We start from the raw sequence: 23,538 nt of genomic DNA on the forward strand, positions 1-23,538 counted from the left end.
ACCCTTTGTTTCCTGTTACTGAGCCAATTTTGGATCCAATTTGCCACATTTCCCTGCATCCCATGGGCTTTTACCTTTCTGACCAGTCTGCCATGTGGGACCTTGTCAAATGCCTGACTAAAATCCATGTAGACAACATCTACTGCACTACCCTCATCAATCCTCCTTGTCACTTTCTCAAAGAATTTAATCAGATTTATAAGGCATGACCTTCCCTGAACAAATCCATGCTGACTATCCCTGATTAATCCATGCCTTTCCAAGTGACAGTTTATCCTATCTCTTGCTAGACACTTCGACAGGAAAATAAACCTTGCAGCGTCTAATTTAAGGGACTCCTCTGGTGTGGTGAATGCAATGAGAGCCCTGCAGCTGTACATTGGGATGTACATATTCCTCCAGCTCTCTGTTAGGGCTGCCCCGTTAATGCAGCTTATCTGCCAAAGAAAGAACAAGAGGGAATGACTTGCATCCTCTCGGGGAATGTTTTGTAGATAATAACTTGGAAGGTAAGGGCAGAATCCAGTCGTTACCTGGAATAATCAAAAGAAACTTTTGGCTAGGATTTAGCTTGATGGAGGAGAAAGGTTGCACAATTTTCCAGGACATCTGAAGCCAGGTTAACAATATTTCAGATCCACCAGGCAGAAGAGCCTCAGAATGTACCACCATGCAGCACACAGCAGGTCAGTGAATCTGCCCATAGAAACCTAAGAGAATTGCAGAATCATAGAAAGGTTACAGCATGGAAGGAGGCCATTTGGCCCATCGAGTCCATTCCAGCTCTCCAAGAGCAATCCAGCTAGTCCCGCTCACCCGCCCTTTCCCCGTAGCCCTGCAAATTTTTTTCCCTTCAAGTACTTATCCAGTTCCCTTTTGAAGGCCATGATTGAATCTGCCTCCACCACCCCCTCGGGCAGTGCATTCCAGATCCTAACCACTCGCTGTGTAAAAAAGTTTTTCCTCATGTCACCTTTGGTTCTTTTGCCAATCACCTTAAATCTGTGTCCTCTGGTTCTTGACCCTTCCACCAATGGGAACAGTTTCTCTCTATCTACTCTGTCCAGACCGTTCATGATTTTGAATACCTCGATCAAATCTCCTCTCAACCTTCTCTGTTTCAAGGAGAACAACCCCAGCTTCTCCAGTCTATCCACATAACTAAAGTCCCTCATCCCTGGAAGCGTTCTATTAAATCTCCTCTGCACCCTCCCAAAGTCTTCACAGCTTTCCTAATGTGCGGTGCCCAGAACTGGACACAATACTCCAGTTGCGGCCGAACCAGTGTTTTATAAAGGTTCATCATGACTTCCTTGCTTTTGTACTCTATGCCTCTATTCATAAAGCCCAGGATCCTGTATGCTTTTTAAACCACATTCTCAACCTGCCCTGCAACCTTCAAAGGCTTGTGCACATATACCCCCAGATCTCTCTCTGCACCCCTTTTAGAATTGTACCCTCTAGTTTATATTGCCTCTCCTCGTTCTTCCTACCAAACTGTATCACTTCGCACTTTTCTGTGTTGAATTTCATCTGCCACGTGTCCGCCCATTCCACCAGCCTGTCTATATCCTCTGGAAGTCTATCACTATCCTCCTCACTGTTTACTACCCTTCCAAGTTTTGTGTCATCTGCAAATTTTGAAATTGAGCCCTGTACACCCAAGTCTAAGTCATTAATATATATCAAGAAAAGCAGTGGTCCCAGCACTGACCCCTGGGGAACACCACTGTACACCTCCCTCCAGTCCAAAAAACAACCGTTCACCACTACTCTCTGTTTCCTGTCTCTTAGTCAATTCTGTATCCATGCTGCCACTGCCCCCTTTATTCCATGGGCCGCAATCTTGATGACAAGCCCATTATGCGGCACTTTATCAAATGCCTTTTGAATGTCCATATACACCACATCAACTGCATTGCCCTCATCTACCCTCTCTGTTACCTCATCAAAACACTCATTCGAGTTAACAAATCCGTGCTGGCTTTCCTTAATTAATCCACACTTGTCCAAGTGACTGTTAACTTTATCCCAGATTATCGTTTCTAAAAGTTTCCCCACCACCGAGGTTAAACTGACTGGCCTGTAGTTGCTGGGTTTATCCTTATGCCCTTTTTTGAACAAGGGTGTAACATTTGCAATTCTCCAGTCCTCTGGCACCACCCCCGTATCTACGGATGTTTGGAAGATTATGGCCAGTACCTCCACAATTTCCATCCTTACTTCCTTCAGCAACCTTGGATGCATCCCATCCGGACCAGGTGACTTATCTACTTTAAGTACAGCTAGCCTTTCAAGTACTTTTTCTTTATCAATTTTTAACACGTATTTATCTCAAATACCTCTTTTACTGTGACTGGCAGAATCATCTTCTTTGGTAAAGACAGATGCAAAGTACTCATTTAGTACCTCGGCCATGCCCTCTGCCTCCATGTGTAGATCTCCTTTTTGGTCCCTAATCAGTCCCACCCCTCCTCTTACTACCCGTTTACTGTTTACATGCCAAAAGAAGACTTTTGGATTCCCTTTTATGTTAGCAGCCAGTCTATTCTCAAACTCTTTGCCCCTCTTATTACCTTTTTCACTTCCCCTCTGTACTTTCTGTATTCAGCCTGGTTCTCACTTGTGTTATCAACCTGACATCTGTCACACACCCTTTTTTTCCATTTCATCTTACTCTCTATCTCTTTTGTCATCCAGGGAGCTCTGGCTTTAGTTGCCCTAGCTTTCTGCCTCATGGGAATGTGTCTAGACTGTACCCGAACCATCTCCTCTTTAAAGGCTGTTCAATTACAGTTTTGCCTGCCAACCTTTGATTCCAATTTACCCGGGCTAGATCTGTTCTCAACCCACTGAAATTGGCCCTCCTCCAATTGAGTATTTTTACTCTAGATTGTTCCTTGTCCTTTTCCATAACTAATCTAAACCTTATGATACTATGATCGCTGCTCCCTAAATGTTCCCCCCACTGACACTTGCTCCACTTGGCCGGCCTCATTCCCTAGAATGAAGTCCAGCAATGCCGTCTCCTTCGTTGAGCTGGAAACGTACTGGTCAAGAAAGTTATCCTGAACACACTTCAGAAATTCTTCCCCCTCTTTGCCCTTTACACTATTACTATCCCAGTCTTATATTAGGATAGTTGAAGTCCCCCGTTATCGCTACTCAATGGCTTTTGCACCTCTCTATAATTTCCCTGCAAATTTGCTCCTCTCTATCCTTCCCACGAGTTTGTGGCCTATAGAATACACCCAGTAGTGTGACGGCACCTCTAACCAAATAGATTCTGTCGTTGACCCCTCCAGGTCATCCTCTCTGTCCAGCACGACAATATTACTCCTTAATCAATACTGCCACCCCCCCCCCCACCCCCTCCTTTCTTTCCTTCCCTATCTTTCCTGAACACCTTGTATTCAAGAATATTTAGTACCCAATTCTGGTCAATGAATGGATGAGGCTAGTAACAGCCTTGGTTCACCTAATAACTGAAGCCCAGTCAGGGCCTGACTTTGGTTCATGTCTAGATTTTAACTTAAGTTTCTCTGTGTTCCCTCTCTTACCCTCAAAACCACCATAACGTAAGTATGGGGCACGATGACCAATATCAATTTGAGCTTGCTTCCATCCCTGTTCTGACGCAGTTTCACTGCAGACAAAGCAGCCCAAGAGTTTGGGCTTTTGCAGATTTTTTGCTTGGGCAGATCTTTGTCCAAAAGAAAGTATTAGCTGAGTCCTTCATCACTAAACCAGCAACAAGAGCAGAGGTACAAAGCATAGGCTGCAGTCAGTACTGTCCCGATTAGTCACCGTGGTTTTATTCACAAACACGTTTGTCAGATACTTCCATAAAGGTTAAGCTACGTTCAAATTTACAAACATTCATAGAAATACACAGTTAGAACATGAACAGGCCTTTCAGCCTGTGTCTGTGTTTACCCTCCATGCGAGCAAATAGTTCTAATCACATTTACCCTCCCTGTCCCCATATCCCTTCAACCCCTGTTCCTTCATCCACCTATCCAATCTAATCCTGAATGTTGATATAATTTCTGTCTCACAACTCTCTGCTCTGTGTTCTAAATCTCTTACATTTATAACACCATAAGAGATAGGAGCAGGAGTAGGCCATTCGGCCCCTCTAGCCTGCTCCACCATTCAATGAGATCATGGCTGATCTGATTTTTACCTCAACTCCACTTTCCCGCCCTTTCCCCATATCCTTTGACTCTCTTGCTGATCAAAAATGTGTCTAACTCAGCCTTGAATGTATTCAATGACTCGGCCTCCACAGCTTTTTGGGGTAAAGAATTCCAAAGATTCACGACCCTCTGGGAGAAGAAATTCCTCCTCATTTCCGTCTTAAACGGGTGACCCCTTATTCTGAGACTATGCCCCCTAGTTTTAGATTCCCCCATGAGGGGTAACATCCTCTCAGCATCTACCCTATCGAGTCCCCTCAGAATCTTGTATGTTTCAATAAGATCTCCTCTCATTCTTCTAAACATTTAAATCTTGTATCGATGGCCCTTTGTTCTAAACCTTCAATCACTGGGCACAATCTGTTTCTCTCTACCCTGTTCCATGGATTCATAATGTTAAACAGTTGTATCATATCGCCCCATAATCTGTAGTGTTCTAACGAAGAAAGCCCTGATTTTTCAAGTCTTTCTTGTATTTCCACATACCAGGCAGCATCCGAGTGAATCTGTCTCGGACCCTCTCTGAAGCCTCAATATCCTTCCTATAGTGTGGAGCCCAATACTGCACACAGTACTCCAACTCGGGTCATATTAAGGTTTTATATTAGCCCATCATTACCTCGTGGCTTTTATATTCTATATCTCTTGAGGTAAAATAAGAATTCTATTAGCTTTTTTCACAACTAGTAGATTCCACCACCCTAAACATTCACTCCCTTCACCACCGGCGCACAGTGGCTGCAGTGTGTACCATCAACAGGATGCACTGCAGCAACTCGCCAAGGCTTTTTCGACAGCACCTCCCAAACTCACGACCTCGACCACCTAAAAGGACAAGGGCAGCAGGCACATGGGAACAACGCCACCTGCACGTTCCCCTCCAAGACACACACCATCCCGACTTGGAAATATATCGCCGTTCCTTCATCGTTGCTGGGTTAAAATCCTGGAACTCCCTTCCGAACAGCACTGTGGGAGAACCTTCACCACACGGACTGCAGCGGTTCAAGAAAGCGGCTCACCACCACCTTCTCGAGGGCAATTAGGGATGGGCAATAAATGCTGGCCTCGCCAGCGACGCCCACATCCCATGAACGAATTTTTTTAAAACCCACTCCAGTGCAATTACATCCTGTAATGTGGTGACCAGAACTGTACACAGTACTAAAGCTGTGGCCTAACTAGTGTTTTATACAGTTCCAGCATAACCTCCCTGCTCTTATATTCTATGCCTCGGCTAATAAAGGAAAGTATCCCACCTGCCTTTTTAACCACCTTATCGACCTGTCCTGCTACCTTCAGGGATTTGTGGACATGCACTCCAAGATCCCTCTGTTCCTCGACACATCTCCGTATCCTCCCATTTATTGTGATTCCCTTATCTTATTTGGAGAGAGGTAATATATTAGCATGGATAAAGGATTGGTTGGCTAACAGGAAGCAGAGAGTAGGCATAAATGGGTCATTTTCAGGTTGGCAAGATGTAACGAGTTGAGTGCAACAGTGATCAGTGTTGGAGCCTCATGGCTCTTTAAAATAATGGCTCTCCCATTTAAGACGGAGATGAGGAGAAATTTTTTGTCTGAGGGTCGTGAGTCTGTGGAACTCCCTTCACCTGAGAGCGATGGAGGCCATGAGACCATAACAGATAGGAGCTGGAGTAGGCCATTCGGCCCCTCGAGCCTGCTCTGCCATTCAATGAGATCATGACTGATCTGATTTTTACCTCAACTCCACTTTCCCGCCCTTTCCCCATATCCTTTGACTCTCTTGCTGATCAAAAATTTATCTAACTCAGCCTTGAATGTATTCAATGACTCAGCCTCCACAGCTTTTTGGGGTAAAGAATTCCAAAGATTCACAACCCTCTGGGAGAAGAAATTCCTCCTCATTTCCGTCTTAAACGGGCGACCCCTTATTCTGAGACTATGCCCCCTAGTTTCAAATTCCCCCATGAGGGGTAACATCCTCTCAGCATCGAACCTATCGAGTCCCCTCAGAATCTTATATGTTTCAATAAGATCGCCTCTCATTCTTCTAAACTCCAATGAGTATAGACCCAACCTGTTCAATCTTTCCTCATAAGACAACCCTTCCATACCCAGAATCAACCTAGTGAACCTTCCCTGAACTGCCTCCAATGCAAGTATGTCCTTCCTTAAATAAGGGCACCAGAACTGTACGCTGTACTCCAGGTGTGGTCTCACCAGCACCCTGTACAGTTGTAGCATGACTTCCCTGCTTTTATACTCCATCCCCCTAGAAATAAAGACCAATATTCCGTTTGCTTTCCGGATTACCTGCTGCACCTGTATGTTGACTTTTTTGTTTCATGTACGAGGACACCCAGATCCCTCTACCGCAGTATTTTGTAGTATTTCTCCATTCAAATCATATTTTGCTTTTTTTATTTTTCCTCCCAAAGTGAATGACTTCACATTTCACCACATTATTTTCCATTTGCCAAATTTTGCCTATTCGCTTCACCTGTCAATATCCCTTTGCAGACACTTTGTGTCCTCATCACAACTTGCTTTTCCACCTATCTTTGCATCATCAGCAAATTTGGCCACAAGGCACTCTGTTCCTTCATCCAAGTCATTGATATATATTGTAAATAGTTGAGGCCCCAGCACTGAGCCCTGCGGCACCCCACTAGTTACAGATTGCCTTTTTGAAAATGACCCTTTTATCCCGACTCTTTGTTTTCTGTTAGTTAGCCAATCCTCTATCCATGCCAGTACATTACCCCCAACACCATGAGCTCTTATCTTGTGCAATAATCTTTTATGTGGCACCTTATCGAATGCCTTTTGGAAATCCAAATATACGGCATCCATTGGTTCCCCTTTATCCACCCTGCCCGTTACTTCCTCAAAGAACTCAAATAAATTTGTCAGACACAATTTCCCCTTCATAAAACCGTGTTGACTCTCCTTGATTGTATTATGAGTCTCCAAATGTCCTGCTACTACTTCCTTAATAATGGATTCTAGCATTTTCCCAATGACAGATGTTAGGCTAACTGATCTATAGTTACCTGCTTTCTGTCTCACTCCCTTCTTGAATAGGGGTGTTACTTTTGCAGTTTTCCAATCTGCTGGGACCTTTCCAGAATCTAGTGAATTTTGGAAGATTACAACCAATGCATCCACTATCTCTGTAGCCACTTCCTTTAAGACCCTCTGATGCAAGCCATCAGGTCCAGGGGACTTGTCAGCCTTTGGACCCATTAGTTCACTGAGTACTTTTTCTCTCGTGATAGTGATTGTTTTTAGTTCCTCCCTCCCCTTTGCCCCTTGATTTTCTACTATTATTGGTATATTATTAGTGTCTTCTACTGTGAAGACATACAAAATATCTGTTCAATTCCTCTGCCATTTCCTTGTTTTCCATTATTATTTCCCCAGTCTCATCCTCGAAGGGACCAATGTTTACTTTAGCTGCCCTCTTCCTTTTTATATACTTGTAGAAGCTTTTACTGTCAGTTTTTATATTTCTTGCTCGTTTACTCTCATCATTTATTTTCTCCCTCTTTGTTATTCTTTCAGTCATCCTTTGCTGGTTTTAAGTTTTCCCAATCTTCGGGCTTACCAGTAATCTTTGCCATGTTGTATGCTTTTTCTTTTAACCTGATACCATCCTTGACTTCCTTAGTGAGCCATGGTTGGTTCACCCTTTTTGTGGAGTCTTTCCTCCTCACAGTGATTTTTTTTTGTTGCGAGTCATAAAATATATTTTTAACTGTTTGCCACTGCTTATCCACCATCATACCATGTAATTTGATTACCCAGTACACTTTAGCCAATTCCGCCCTCATTCCTTTATAATTGCCCTTATTTAAGTTTAATACAGTAGTTTCAGACCCAAGATCCTCGCTCTCAAACTGGATGTGAAATTCATCATGTTATGATCACTGCTTCCCAAGGGATCCTTTACTTTGAGATCATTAATTAATCCTGTTTCGTTACCCATTACCAGATCCAGAATGGCCTGTTCCCTGGTTGGTTCCCCGACGTATTGGTCTAAGAAACAGTCCCTAATACACTCCATGAACTCTTCCTCAGGGCTATTTTTGCCAATTTGATTTGTCCAATCTATGTGAAAGTTAAAATCGCCCATGATTATTGCATTACCTTTTTTACAAGCCCCCCTTATTTCCTGATTTATATTTTGCCCGACAGTGTCGCTACTGTTAGGGGGCCTCTATACTACTCCCACCAGTGATTTCTTACCTCCACCCAAATTGATTCGACATCTTGATCTTCTGAGCCAAGATAATTTCTCACTATTATACCAATTTCATCCTTTATTAACAGAGCTACCCCACCACCTTGACCTTTTTTCCCATCCTTCCGAAATGTTAAATAACCCTGAATATTTAGCTCCCAATCTTGGTCACCTTGCAACCACGTCTCTGTAATGGCCACGAGATCAGACCCATTTGTTTCTATTTGTGCCGTCAATTCATCTATCTTATTACGAATGCTGCGCGGATTCAGATAAAGAACCTTTAATTTTGCCTTTTTATCATTCTTTCCTACCCTGGCCCCAATTGCGAGTGCACTCTTATGTTTGTACGCTCTGTCCCTTCCTGACACACTCTGTTTATCATTACCCCAATCACTTTCCTGTGCTATTTCCTTGTCTTTTCTCTTTATCTATCTAAACTTCGCCCCCTGAACCCCCCCCCCCCCCCCCCCCCCATTTAGTTTAAAGCCTTCTCTGCCACCCTAGTTATTCGGTTTGCCAGAACACTGGTCCCAGCATAGTTCAGGTGAAGCCCGTCCCAACGGAACATAGAATCATAGAATCGTAGAAGTTTACAACATGGAAACAGGCCCTTCGGCCCAACATGTCCATGTCGCCCAGTTTATACCACTAAGCTAGTCCCAATTGCCTGCACTTGGCCCATATCCCTCTATACCCATCTTACCCATGTAACTGTCCAAATGCTTTTTAAAAGACAAAATTGTACCCGCCTCTACTACTGCCTCTGGCAGCTCGTTCCAGACACTCACCACCATTTGAGTGAAAAAATTGCCCCTCTGGACCCTTTTGTATCTCTCCCCTCTCACCTTAAATCTACGTCCCCTCGTTACAGACTCCCCTACCTTTGGGAAAAGATTTTGACTATCGACCTTATCTATGCCCCTCATTATTTTATAGACTTCTATAAGATCACCCCTAAACCTCCTACTCTCCAGGGAACAGCTCCCTCTTTCCCCAGTACTGGTGCCAGTGCCCCATGAATCGAAACCCACTTCTCCCACACCAATCTTAGAGCCACACATTCATCTCTCTGATCTGATTTACCCTGTGCCAATTTGCTCGTGGCTCAGGTAATAATCCGGAGATTATCACCTTTGTGGTTCTGTTTTTTAATTTAGTCCCTAGCTGCTCAAACTCCCTCAGCAGAACCTCTTTCTTCGTCCTACCTATGTCGTTGGTACCTACATGGACCATGACAACTGGATCCTCCCCCTCCCACTCCAAGTTTCTCTCCAGCCCTGAGGAGATGTCCTTAACCCTGGCACCAGGTAGGCAACACAGCCTTCGGGACTCATGTTCCTGGCTGCAGAGAACAGTGTCTATCCCCCTAACTATACTGTCGCCTACTACAACCACCTTCCTTTTTACTCCCCCCATTTGAATGGCCCCCTGAACCACGATGCTGTGGCCAGTTTGCTCATCCTCCCTGCAGTCCCTGCACTCGTCCACAAGGGCTGCAAGAACCTCGTATCTATTGGACAAGCTCAGGGACTGAGGCTCCTGCAATGCTCCCTCCTGGATCCCCGTACCTGCCTCACTCGCAGTCACACCCTCCTGTCGCTGTCCACGTGCCAATTCTACAGTATTTAGTCTAAGGGGTGTGACTGTCTCCTGGATCCAAGTGTCCAGGTAACTTTCTCCCTCCTTGATGCCGCGCAATGACTGCAGCTCAGACTCCAGCTCCTCAATTCGGAGCCGAAGTTCCTCAAGCTGCAGACACTTACCGTCAATGCAGTCGCCCTGGACAAAACTGTCCAGTAGCTCCCACAAATTGCAGCTGCAACACATCTCCTGGCCTGTCATAACTATTTTATTCATTTAATTGATTACTACAATGCCAATCAAATTATTTTAGGTTGAACCAAGTACTGGCCTTGTTTAATTTATTAAATTAAGTTTAGTTTTTTTTTTAAATGTAGTTTTTTGCTCTAAGTTACTGAGCCCACAGTCCGAAGAACGAAGAAAACAGAAGAGATTCTCCCCACCAGCCACCTCCCTGTGACGTCACACTGCAGTTTGGTTTTGTTGTTGCTCTGACCCGCCCTCGGCCCGCCCTCGGCCCGCCCCTCCCCCGCCCTCGGCCCGCCCCTCGGCCCGCCACTCCCCCGCCCTCGGCCCGCCCCTCCCCCGCCCTCGGCCCGCCCCTCCCCCGCCCTCGGCCTGCCCCTCCCCCGCCCTCGGCCCGCCCCCGGCCCGCCCCTCCCCCTCCCCCGGCCCGCCCCTCCCCCGCCCCCGGCCCGCCCCTCCCCCGGCCCGCCCCACCCCGCTCTCTGCTGTCTAAACAAATGACCTCATCCCTTACTGCACCAAATCCCCTCACTCACCAAATTCCCAATTATAGACTCTGTCGAAACCAGACTCCGTCAATAGCTGCTACTCCGTACTCCCTCACTCCATGCGTTAGCAAAAAGGCAGGGTCATTGAATATTTTTAAGGCTGAGTTAGATGGATTCCTGATTAACAAGGGAGTCAAAGGTTATAGTCGGTAGACGGGAAAGTAGGGTTGAGGTCACAATCAGATCAGCCATGATCTTATCAAATGGCAGAGCAGGCTCGAGGGGCCGAATGGCCTACTCCTGCTCTTAATACATTTGGGGAGGGCAAACACACGAATTATCTCTCATTTCTCTGGATTGAATTCCATTTACCACTTTTCTGCCCACCTGACCAGTCCATTGATATCTTCCTGCAGTCTACAGCTTTCCTCCTCACTATCAACCACACGGCCAATTTTTGTATCATCTGCAAACTTCTTAATCATGCCCCCCACATTTAATCATTTATATGTACCACAAAAAGCAATGGACCTAGTGAGCGCTGCGGAACCCCACTGGAAACAGCCTTCCAGTCACAAAAACGTCCGACAACCATTACCTTTTGCTTCCTGCCACTGAGCTAATTTTGGATCCAATTTGCCACTTTCCCTTGGTTCCCATGGGCTTTTACTTTTTTGATCAGTCTGCCATGTGGGACCTTGTCAAAAGCCTTGCTAAAATTCATGTAGACAACATCAAATGCATCGACCCTCCTTGTTACCACCTCAAAATATTCAATCAATTTAGTCAGACACAACTTTCCCTTAACAAATCCATACTAACTGTCCTTGATTAATCTGTGCCTTTCTAACTGATGATTTATCCTGTCCCTCAGAATTGATTCCAATAATTTGCCCACCACCGAGGTTGGACTGACTGGCCTGTAATTACTCGGTCTCTCTCTCTTTTTAAACAACAGTACGTTAGCAGTCCTCCAAACCTCCTGTTTCCTCTCTTCTCCGGTCTTTGACCGTGACCCACGGATCACCCGTTTGTTTCCTCTCTTCTCCGGTCTATGAGAGTGACCCACGGATCACCCGTTTGTTTTCTCCGATTTCCAATCTACAATGCTGGCTAGTGTCATGGCTTCAAACCAGTTGGTTACTACTCAAAAATATTCTTTTGTTCTGTCCAAATCATTGGTTAGGCTGCAGCTGGATATTTGTGTCCAGTTTTGGGCCTTAAGAAGGATGTCAAGACCATGGCAAGGGTATAGGAGAGATTCACAGAGGATGATCCCAGGGTTGAGAAGCTTTAGTCATGAGCAGAGATGAGAGAAACTGGGCTCTTTTCATTAGGACATAGAAGGTTAAGAGGAGAGTGAGGGGTTCAGTTATTGGGAGTGTTTTTAATAAGGTAAATGGAGAAAGCCATTCCCACTGGTCGGTGAGTCAGTAACTAGAGGGAATAAATTGAAGATGATCAGCAAAAGAACGAAGGGAGAGGTTAGGAGTAATTTTTACCCGCCCATATGAACATGGAATGGGAGACCAGAAACTGCGGCGGTAGCAGATTTTGTGCCAACATCTAAAAGGGAAGTTGATCAAAATCGGGGCTTTTTCCATTCGAACAACGCCGATTACGGGGGCAATATGATAGAAGTGTTTAAAATTATGAAAGGATGGGTCAGGGTAGAGAGAAGCAGATTGTTTCCAGTAGTTGAGGGGTCAAGAACGAGGGGTCATCGATACAAGATTAAATGTAAATTAGAACAGAGGGCAGGAGAAACTTCTTCACATGGAGAGTTGTGAGACTATGCAATTCACTTCCAGGGTTAGTGGTTGGAGATTAGATTGGATCATTGATGCAGAGATTTGGGAACAGAGTGGATAAATGTGGCTATTTGTTCATGTGGGGGCTAAATGCTGACGCTGGCTGGTTCAGCCAAATAACCTGTTTCTGTATTGTAACCTCTGTATTTCTATGAAAGGAAAAATCATGGAACAGGATAATTCTTTCAGAGAGCCAGCATGGGTGCTACGGGCTGAATGGCCTCCTTCTGTGGTGTAAGATTCATGATTCTGTTCTGCTGAATTTCCCATTTGTTCTTTCCATTTCCAGACACAGAGTGACTTCCTGGTCATCTGCAATGTGGCAAAGATTTTGGAACTGGTGGTCCCGTTGATGGAGCATCCGAGTGAGACCTTCCTGGCCACTATCGAGGAAGACCTCATGAAACTTATCCTGAAGCATGGAATGACGGTAAGAATTGAGTGCAGGATTATAGCACACAGGTTTAAAGTTCAAGTGAGAGTGGAGACTGAAAAGTTATTTTCTGCAGAGTGGTGGACATGTGCTGCAGACAGAAGAAATTATAGCTGTGCCCAAAGCAAGGGTGTTAAGTGTTAGGGAACCAAGGTGGGTGGATGGAGTTAAGATACAGATCAATGGAACTGGCGAACTGGCAAAATATGAAGCTGGAATTGGAGATTGTAGGGAGATGAAATGCTGCACAGGGGCACAATGGCCCTGTGCTTGGAATGGGCAATCACTTGATTCACTTTGGGAATCACCGAACATTTATGCAGATCTTACCCTCAGAAGATTAAATTTCAACGGCAGAGTTGGGCAGGACCAGTTTCGGGTACTGGCAAGGGCCAGGGTGGGGTAGGGCAGTATTGTTCGGTGCTGGAAGAGAGGGGCAGAGCAGTCTGGCAGGGGGCAGAGAGGAGGGGCAGTCTGGCAGGGAGTAGAGGGGCAGAGATCGAACATAGGAACAGAAGGAGGCCATTCAGCCCCTCGGGCCTATTCCGCCATTCAGTTCGATCCTGGCTGATCTGTATCTTAACTCCATTTACCTGTCTTTGTTCCATATCACTTTATACCCTTAGCCTACAAAACTCAATCAATCTCAGTCTTGGAAGCTCCAATTGTCCCCCAGCATGCACAGCCTTTTGGGGGAGAGAGTTCCAGGTTTCCACTGCCCTTTGTGTGAAGGAGTGTTTCTTGATATCCCTCCTAAATGGCCTAATCTAGAACTGTGTATATGTTCACTGCATTACTCACTGCCTCTGATGTCACCTCCTTCAGAACTGATAATAGACAAAACCTTATAGAATGATACAAAGGTTACAGGCCATTCGGTCCATCGTGTCCGCGCCGGCTGAGAAACGAGCCACCCAGCCTAATCCCACTTTCCCGCATTTGGTCTGTAGCCCTGCGGGTCACGGCTCTTCAGGTGCACATCCAGGTATTTTTTAAATGAGGTGAGGGTTTCTACCTCTCCCACCCTCTCAGGCAGTGAGTTCCAGACCCCCACCACCCATTGGGTGAAAAACATTTTCCCCATTTCTGCTCTAATCCTTCTACCAATCACTTTAAATCGATGCCCCCTGATTATTGACCCCTCCGCTAAGGGAAATAGGTCCTTCCTATCCACTCTATCTCGGCCCCTCATAATTTTATACACCTCAATCAAATCACCCCTCAGCCTCCTTTGTTCCAAGGAAAACAACCCCAGCCTATCCAATCTGTCATCATAGCTAAAATTCTCCATCCTCTTAAATCTCCTCTTCACCCACTCGAGTGCAGTTACATCCTTCCTGTAATGTGGTGACCAGAACTGTGCGCAGTACTCAAGCTGTGGCCTTACTAGTGTTTTATACAGTTCCAGCATACCTCTATCAAATCTTCTCGCAACTGTCTCTGTTCCAAGGAGAACAACCCCAGCTTCTCCAGTCCATCCACGTAACTAAAGTCCCTCATCCCTGGAATCATTCTAGTAAATCTCTTCTGCACCCTCTCTAAGGCCTTCACATCCCTCCTGAAGTGCGGTGCCCAGAACTGGACACAATACTCCAGTTGTGGCAGAACCAGTGTTTTCTAAAGGTCCATCATGACTTCTATACTTTTGTACTCTATGCCTCTATGTATAAAGCCCAGGATCCGATATGCTTTTTTTAACCACTTTCTCAACCTGCCCTGCCACCTTCAAAGATTTGTTTGCACATATATCCCCAGATCTCTCTGTTCCTGTATCTCTTTCAGAATTGTGCTCTCTAGTTTATATTGCCTCTCCTCGTTCTTCCTACCGAAATCTATCACTTCGCGTTAAATTTCATCTGCCAAGTGTCCACCCATGCCACCAGCCTGTCCATATCCTCTTGAAGTCTAGCACTATCCTCCTCACTGTTCACTACCCTTCCAAGTTTTATGTCATCTGCAAATTTTGAAATTGTGCCCAGTACACCCAAATCCAAGTCATTAATATGTATCGAGAAAAGCAGTGGTCCCAGCACTGGAGGAGGGGTGGGGCCGATTAGGGACCATAAAGGAGATCTACTCGTGGAGGCAGAGGGGATGGGTGAGGTACTAAATGAGAACTTTGCATCTGTCTTTACAAAGGAAGAAGATGCTGCCAGAGTCTCAGTAAAGGAAGATATAGTTGAGATACTGGATGGGCTAAAAATTGATGAAGAAGAGGTACTTGAAAGGCTAGCTGTACTTAAAGTAGATAAGTCACCCGGTCCGGATGGGATGCATCCTAGGTTGCTGAGGGATGTAAGGGTGGAAATTGTGGAGATACTGGCCATAATCTTCCAAATACGGGGGTGGTGCCAGTGGACTCCAGAATTGCAAATGTTACACTCTTGTTCAAAAAAGAGTGTAAGGATAAACCCAGCAACTATAGGCCAGTCAGTTTCATAGAATCATAGAAGTTTACAACATGGGAACAGGCACTTCGGCCCAACATGTCCATGTCGCCCAGTTTATACCACTAAGCTAGTCCCAATTGCCTGCACTTGGCCCATATCCCTCTATACCCATCTTACCCATGCAACTGTCCAAATGCTTTTTAAAAGACAAAATTGTACCCGCCTCCACTACTGCCTCTGGCAGCTCGTTCCAGACACTCACCACCCTTTGAGTGAAAAAATTGCCCCTCTGGACCCTTTTGTATCTCTCCCCTCTCACCTTAAATCTATGCCCCCTCGTTATAGACTCCCCTACCTTTGGGAAAAGATTTTGACTATCGACCTTATCTATGCCCCTCATTATTTTATAGACTTCTATAAGATCACCCCTAAACCTCCTACTCTCCAGGGAAAAATGTCTCAGTCTATCCAACCTCTCCCTGTAAGTCAAACCATCAAGTCCCGGTAGCATCCTAGTAAATCTTTTCTGCACTCTTTCTAGTTTAATAATATCCTTTCTATAATAGGGTGACCAGAACTGTACACAGTATTCCAAGTGTGGCCTTACTAATGTCTTGTACAACTTCAACAAGACATCCCAACTCCTGTATTCAATGTTCTGACCAATGAAACCAAGCATGCCGAATGCCTTCTTCACCACCCTATCCACCTGTGACTCCACTTTCAAGGAGCTATGAACCTGTACTCCTAGATCTCTTTGTTCTATAACTCTCCCCAACGCCCTACCATTAACGGAGTAGGTCCTGGCCCGATTCGATCTACCAAAATGCATCACCTCACATTTATCTAAATTAAACTCCATCTGCCATTCATCGGCCCACTGTAGACAGAGGTAAGTGATTCCACACCCAACGGATCAGATCAAAGCTCTGCAGCCCTGCCACATCCAGTCATGAATGGTGGACAATTAAATAACTGACGGGAGGAGGAGGCTCTGTAAACATCCCCATTCTCAACGATGGCAGAGTCCAGCACATGAGTGCAAAAGACAAGGCTGAAGCGTTTGCAACCATCTTCAGCCAGAAGTGCTGAGTAGATGATCCATCGCGGCCTCCTCCCGATATTCCCACCATCACAGAAGCCAGTCTTCAGCCAATTTGATTCCCTCCACATGATATCAAGAAACGGCTGAGTGAACTGGATACAACAAAGGCTGTGGGCCCCGACAACATCCCGGCTGTAGTGCTGAAGACTGGTGCTCCAGAACTAGCCGTGCCTCTAGCCAAACTGTTCCAGTACAGCTACAAAACTGGCATCTACCCAACAATATGGAAAATTGCCCAGGTATGTCCTGTCCACAAAAAGCAGGACAAATCCAATCCGGCCAATTACCGCCTCATCAGTCTACTCTCAATCATAAGCAAAGTGATGGAAGGTGTCATCGACAGTGCTACCAAGTGGCACTTACTCACCAATAACCTGCTCACCGATGTTCAGTTTGGGTTCCGCCAGGACCACTCGGCTCCAGACCTCATTGGACCAAGGCTGTAATCATTGACAAAAGAGCTGAATTCCAGAGGTGAGGTGAGAGTGACTGCCCTTGTCATCAAGGCAGCATTTGACAGAGTGTGGCACCAAGGAGCCCTAGTAAAATTGAAGTCAATGGGAATCGGGGGAAAACTCTCCAGTGGCTGGAGTCACACCTCGCACAAAGGAAGATGGTAGTGGTTGTTGGAGGCCAATTATCTCAGCCCCAGGACATTGCTGCAGGAGTTCCTCAAGGCAGTGTCCAAGGCCCAACCATCTTCAGCTGCTTCATCAATGACCTTCCCTCCATCATAAGGTCAGAAATGGGGATGCTCGCTGATGATTGCACAGTGTTCAATCCCATTCGCAACCCCTCAGATAGTGAAGCAGTCTGAGCCCGCGTGCAGCAAGACCTGGACAGCATCCAGGCTTGGGCTGATAAATGGCAAGTAACATTCGTGCAAGACAAGTGCCAGGCAATGACCATCTCCAACAAGAGTCTAACCACCTCCCCTTGACATTCAACGGCATTATCTTCACTGAATCCCCCACCATCAACATCCTGGGGGTCACCATTGACCAGAAACTTAACTGGGCCAGCCACATAAATACTGTGGCTACAAGAGCAGGTCAGAGGCTGGGTATTCTGCAGCGAGTGACTCACCTCCTGACTCCCCAAAGCCTTTCCACCATCGACAAGGCACAAGTCAGGAGTGTGATGGAATACTCTCCACTTGCCTGGATGAGTACAGCTCCAACAACACTCTAGAAGCTCAACACCATCCAGGACAAAGCAGCCCACTTGATTGGCACCCCATCCACCATCCTAAACGTTCATTCCCTTCACCACCGGCGCACTGTGGCTGCAGTGTGTACCATCCACAGGATGCACTGCAGCAACTCGCCAAGGCTTCTTCGACAGCACCTCCCAAACCCACGACCTCTACCACCTAGAAGGACAAGAGCAGCAGACACATGGGAACAACACCACCTGCACGTTCCCCTCCAAGTCACACACCATCCCGACTTGGAAATATATCGCCGTTCCTTCATTGTCGCTGGGTCAAAATCCTGGAACTCCCTTCCTAACAGCACTGTGGGAGAACCATCACCACACGGACTGCAGCGGTTCAAGAAGGCGGCTCACCACCACCTTCTCCAGGGTAATTAGGGATGGGCAATAAATGCCGGCCTTGCCAGCGATGCTCACATCCCATGAACGAATAAAAAAAAACACAAAGAAGTTATGATGAACCTTTATAAAACACTGGTTCGGGCACAACTGGAGTATTGTGTCCAGTTCTGGGCTCCGCACTTTCGGAAGGATGTGAAGGCCTTCGAGAGGGTGCAGAAAAGATTCACTAGAATGGTTCCAGGGATGAGGGACCTCAATTATGTAGATAAACTGGAGAAGCTGGGGATGTTCTCCTTCGAGCAGAGAATGTTAAGGAGATTTAATGGAAGCATTCAAAATTATCACTGGTTTTAGATAAAGTAAATGAAGAGAAACTGTTCCTACTGGCAAGTGGACATAGATTCAAGGTAAAAGGCGGGAGGTTCAGAGGGGATTTGAGAAAGAACTTTTTCACCCAGAGGGTGGTTGGAGTCTGGAACTCACTGCCTGAGAGGGTTGTGGAGGCAGGAACCCTCACAACATTCAAGAAGCATTTGGATGAGCACTTGAAATGCCATAGCATACAAGGCTACGGACCAAATGCTGGAATATGGGATTAGAGTAGACAGGGCTTGATGGCCGGCGCGGACACGATGGGCCGAAGGGCCTCTATCCATGCTGTATAACTCTATGACTCTATGACTAATCGTCGAGAACCAGAGGACACAGATTTAAGATGATTGGCAAAAGAACCAACGGCGACAAGAGGAAAACCTTTTTTACGCAGCGAGTGGTTATGAACTGGAATGCACTGCCCGAGGGGGTGGTGGAAGCAGATTCAATCATGGCCTTCAAAAAGGAATTGGATAAATTCTTGAAGGGAAACAATTTGCAGGGCTACGGGGAAAGGGCGGGGGAATGGGACTAATCGGATTGTTCTTACAAAGAGGCGGCAAGTGCTGTAACCATTCTATGATTGTTGAGAATTGATCTGTTTAGCAGCACTGGATAATGGGGGTTTATCTTGTGTCCCGGCAGGTCGTGCAGCATTGTGTCAGCTGTCTGGGAGCGGTAGTGAACAGAGTAACTCACAACTACAAGTTTGTCTGGGCCTGTTTCAATAGGTATTATGGTAAGTAGCATCACACACATGGGCATTGCAGTGCCCCATTCACACTGGAATTCTTGGAGGGGCAGAAAGCTACACCTTCTTCAACCACAAATCCATCCCTTCACCTCTGCTAATTGGGTCTCGGCCAATTTAGATTGACGGGAGGAAAGCCCCTAAAGCTGCTCATTTAAGGTAGTCGCACACAGATGGTAGTATCCCAGATGGCTTCGTGTATAAAATTGCATAATGTTCAGAGCAATGCCGATAATCTCTGCTTTGTGCTCAGTTGGTTGGTCTCTGTTAGGGCTTTACAATTGGCATCAGCATCTCCTCCTCTACAGAGGAGAAGTCAGCCAGTCTGTACTTCCGTTTGCTGAAAGATCTGTGCGCGCATGTGTGAACGTCAGATGAGTAACAGAATCAGGCTGTACTGGGCTCCTCCCCTCCCACAGTACCGACTCTCCTTGCCTCGGCTTGCACCTGAACTCTGAGCACATAAAGATGCCATTTGGCCCATTGTGCAGGTATTAGCTACACAGTGGTGCTGCCTATTCGAAATCCACTTCCCTGCTCAGTCCCCACAGCCTCTAACATTGTTCCTCAGCTCTTCCTTGTGTTGTGAATGACTCGACTTCAGTAGCCATTTCCAAACTTGCATAACCCTTTGTTCGAAAAAAATTCCTTCCGACCTCCCCTTTTCATAATATTGAGCCCTTCAGTAAGAACATAAGAAATAGGAACAGGAGCAGGCCATACGGCCTTTTGAGCCTGTTCCGCCATTCAATCAAATCATGGCTGATCTTCAACCTCAAATCCACTTTCCTGCCCGATCCCTAGATTCCCCTAGAGTCCAAAAATCTATCGATCTCAGCCTTGAATATATTCAATGTCTAAAGGAAAGACTAAATGAAAGATGCAGTGCTGTTCCTCAAACTTCCGTTGAGCTTCGTTGGAACAGTGTAAGAGGCCGAGGACAGAGAGGTCAGAGCGGGAATGATATGGGGAACTAAAATGGCAAGCGACCGGCAGGTCAGGGTCATGTTTGCGGACAGGGCGGAGGTGTTCAGCAAAGCGATCGCCCAATCTGCGTTTGGTCTCGCCAGTGTAGAGGAGACCCCATTATGAGCAGCGGATACAGTATACTAAATTGAAAGAAGTACAAGTAAATTGCTGTTTCACCTGGAAGGAGTGTTTGCGGCCCTGGACGGTGGGGAGAGAGGAGGTGAAAGGGCAGGTGTTGCATCTCCTGCGCTTGCATGGGAAGGTGCCGTGGGGAGGAGAGTGGGCGTTGGGGGTGATGGAAGAGTCGACCAGGGTCTCGCAGAGGGAATGGTCCCTTCAGCATGCAGAAGTGGAGGAGGGTGGAAGAGGTAAGGGACAGTGTAAGACATAAGGAATGAGCATACAAAAAGGCAAAAAATGACACTCATCCTGGTGAATGGTAAAGATACAAAGAGCAACAAAGGGTCACAAAACAGATAGTAAGAGCTACAAAAAGAGAGTATGAAAAGAAACTTGCAAGTGATATCAAAACCAATACAAAGAACTTTTATCGTTATATTAGGAAAAAGAGAGTGGTCACGAGCAGTGTTGGCCCCTTAAAAACTGAATGTGGGAATAGGAACAGGAGTAGGCCATTCAGCCCCTCGTGCTGCTCCGCCATTTGATAAGATCATGGCTGATCTGTGATCTAACTCCATATACCTGCCTTTGGCTCATATCCCTTAATACCTTTGGTTGCCAAAAAGCTATCTATCTCAGATTTAAATTTAGCAATCGAGCTAGCATCAATTGCCGTTTGTGGAAGAGAATTTCAAACTTCTGCCACCCTTTGTGTGTAGAAATGTTTTCTAATCTCACTCCTGAAAGGTCTGGCTCTAATTTTTAGACTGTGCCCCCTACTCCTAAAATCCCCAACCAGCGGAAATAGTTTCTCTCTATCCACCCTATCTGTTCCCCTTAATATCTTATAAAATTCGATCAGATCACCCCTTAACATTCGAAACTCCAGAGAATACAACCCCAATTTGTGTAATCTCTCCTCGTAACTTAGAAAACACTTCTACACGCAAAGGATGATAGAAGTTTGGAACTCTCTTCCGCAAACGGCAATTGATGCTAGCTCAATTGCTAATTTTAAATCTGAGATAGATAGCTTTTTGCCAGCCAAAGGTATTAAGGGAGAAGTCGAGGAAGGGAAGGGAAGAGTCGAGATGGACCCTGTGAAGGCGATGGAAGGGTGGAAATTGGAAGCAAAGTTGATGAAATTTTCCAGGTCGGGACGAGAGCAGGAATCGGCACTGATACAGTCATCAATGTACTGGAAAAAGAGGTGAGGGAGGGGATCTGAGTAGGACTGGAACAAGGAAAGTTCCACATAGCCCATGAACAGGCAGGCATGGCTGGGACCCATACGGGTTCCCATAGCGACACCTTTTATTTAGAGGAAGTGAGTGGAGTTAAAGGAGAAGTTGTTTAATGTAAGAACAAGTTCAGCCAGGTGGAGGAGGGTGGTGGTGGATGGGGACTGGTTTGGCCTCCGTTCAAGGAAGAAGCGGAGGGCCCGCAGGCCATCCTGGTGGGGGATGGAGGTGTAGAGCGACTGGACGTCCATGGTGAAAGGGGGACGTAGGTCGAAAGAGACTGGACAAGGGGAGGAAAAAGAGTCGAGATGGGAGGAAATAAGTTCCCTGGGCAAGAACTGCCTGAAAGGATGGGTCTCCTAGGGCAGTCCTGTTTGTGGATCTTGGGAAGGAGGTAGAAGGGGGCTGTGTGGGATTGGGAGACTAACGAACAAAAAAGGGGCAGTCATACTGTTGGCAGTGTACTATAGATCCCCAAACCCTCAGAGGGAGATAGAAGAGCAAATCTGTAGGCAAATTTCTGAGAAGTGCCAACCCCATGGGGCAGTAATAATAGGGGATTTCAACTACCCTAATATTAACTGGGATACAAACAGTGTGAATGGTATAGAGGGTGCTGAATTCTTAAATTGCATTCAGGAGAACTTTTTTTAACCAGTACGTAGCAAGCCCAACAAGAGGGGGGCAGTTCTGGATTTAGTTTTAAGGAATGTCAGACACCGAGAACTCAATACTGCAGAAAGCCTAGAGGAGTATAGAAAATGCAGGGGTGAAATTAAAAAGGAAATTAGGAAAGCAAAGAGAGGGCATGAAAAATACTGGCAAGGAAAACCCAAAAATGTTTTATTATTCCATAAAGAGAAAGAGGATAACTAAGGAAAGAGTAGGGCCTCTTTGAGACCAAATAGGTAACCTATGTGTGGAGGCGGAAGATGTGGGCATGGTTCTTAATGAATACTTTGCATCTGTCTTCACAAAGGAGAGGGATGATGCAGGGATTGAAGTTAAGGAGGAGGAGTGTGAAATATTGGACGGGATAAACATAGTGAGAGAGGAAGTATTAAGGGGATTAGCATCTTTGAAAGTGGATAAATCACCAGGACCGGATGAAATGTATCCCAGGCTGTTAAAAGAAGCCAGGGAGGAAATAGCGGAGGCTCTGACCATCATTTTCCATCCTCCCTGGATTGCGGCGTGGGGCCGGAGGATTGGAGGACTGCTAACGTACTGTTTAAAAAGGGAGAAAGGGGTAGACCGAGTAATTATAGACCAGTGAGTCTAACCTCGGTGGTGGATAAATTATTGGAATCGATTCTGAGGGACAGGATAAATCATCATTTAGAAACGCACGGATTAATCAAGAACGGTCAGCACGGATTTGTTACGGGAAGGTCATGTCTGATAGTTAGACTGATATACCGCACCCTCCTATATACCACACCCCCCATAGTTAGACTGATATACCGCACCCTCCTATATACCACACCCCCCATAGTTAGACTGATATACCGCACCCTCCTATATACCACACCCCCCATAGTTAGACTGATATACCGCACCCTCCTATATACCACACCCCCCATAGTTAGACTGATATACCGCACCCTCCTATATACCACACCCCCCATAGTTAGACTGATATACCGCACCCTCCTATATACCACACCCCCCATAGTTAGACTGATATACCGCACCCTCCTATATACCACACCCCCCATAGTTAGACTGATATACCGCACCCTCCTATATACCACACCCCCCATAGTTAGACTGATATACCGCACCCTCCTATATACCACACCCCCCATAGTTAGACTGATATACCGCACCCTCCTATATACCACACCCCCCATAGTTAGACTGATATACCGCACCCTCCTATATACCACACCCCCCATAGTTAGACTGATATACCGCACCCTCCTATATACCACACCCCCCATAGTTAGACTGATATACCGCACCCTCCTATATACCACACCCCCCATAGTTAGACTGATATACCGCACCCTCCTATATACCACACACCCCATAGTTAGACT

At 46.1% G+C, this 23,538-nt stretch overlaps 1 protein-coding gene across 1 annotated transcript in view; it reads left to right on the forward strand.

Moving 5' to 3' along the window:
* The window catches only part of nipblb (NIPBL cohesin loading factor b), a 690,432-nt gene that overhangs the window by 539,022 nt on the left and 127,872 nt on the right, over positions 1 to 23,538 (forward strand). The window contains exons 38-39 of the mRNA XM_067977852.1: positions 12,848 to 12,988; positions 19,061 to 19,154. Coding sequence (XP_067833953.1) covers positions 12,848 to 12,988; positions 19,061 to 19,154 — 235 coding nt within the window. The remainder of the gene's footprint in view (positions 1 to 12,847; positions 12,989 to 19,060; positions 19,155 to 23,538) is intronic.

Source organism: Heptranchias perlo, unplaced genomic scaffold, assembly GCF_035084215.1.
Source record: "Heptranchias perlo isolate sHepPer1 unplaced genomic scaffold, sHepPer1.hap1 HAP1_SCAFFOLD_182, whole genome shotgun sequence".
Lineage (NCBI taxonomy): Eukaryota > Metazoa > Chordata > Chondrichthyes > Hexanchiformes > Hexanchidae > Heptranchias > Heptranchias perlo.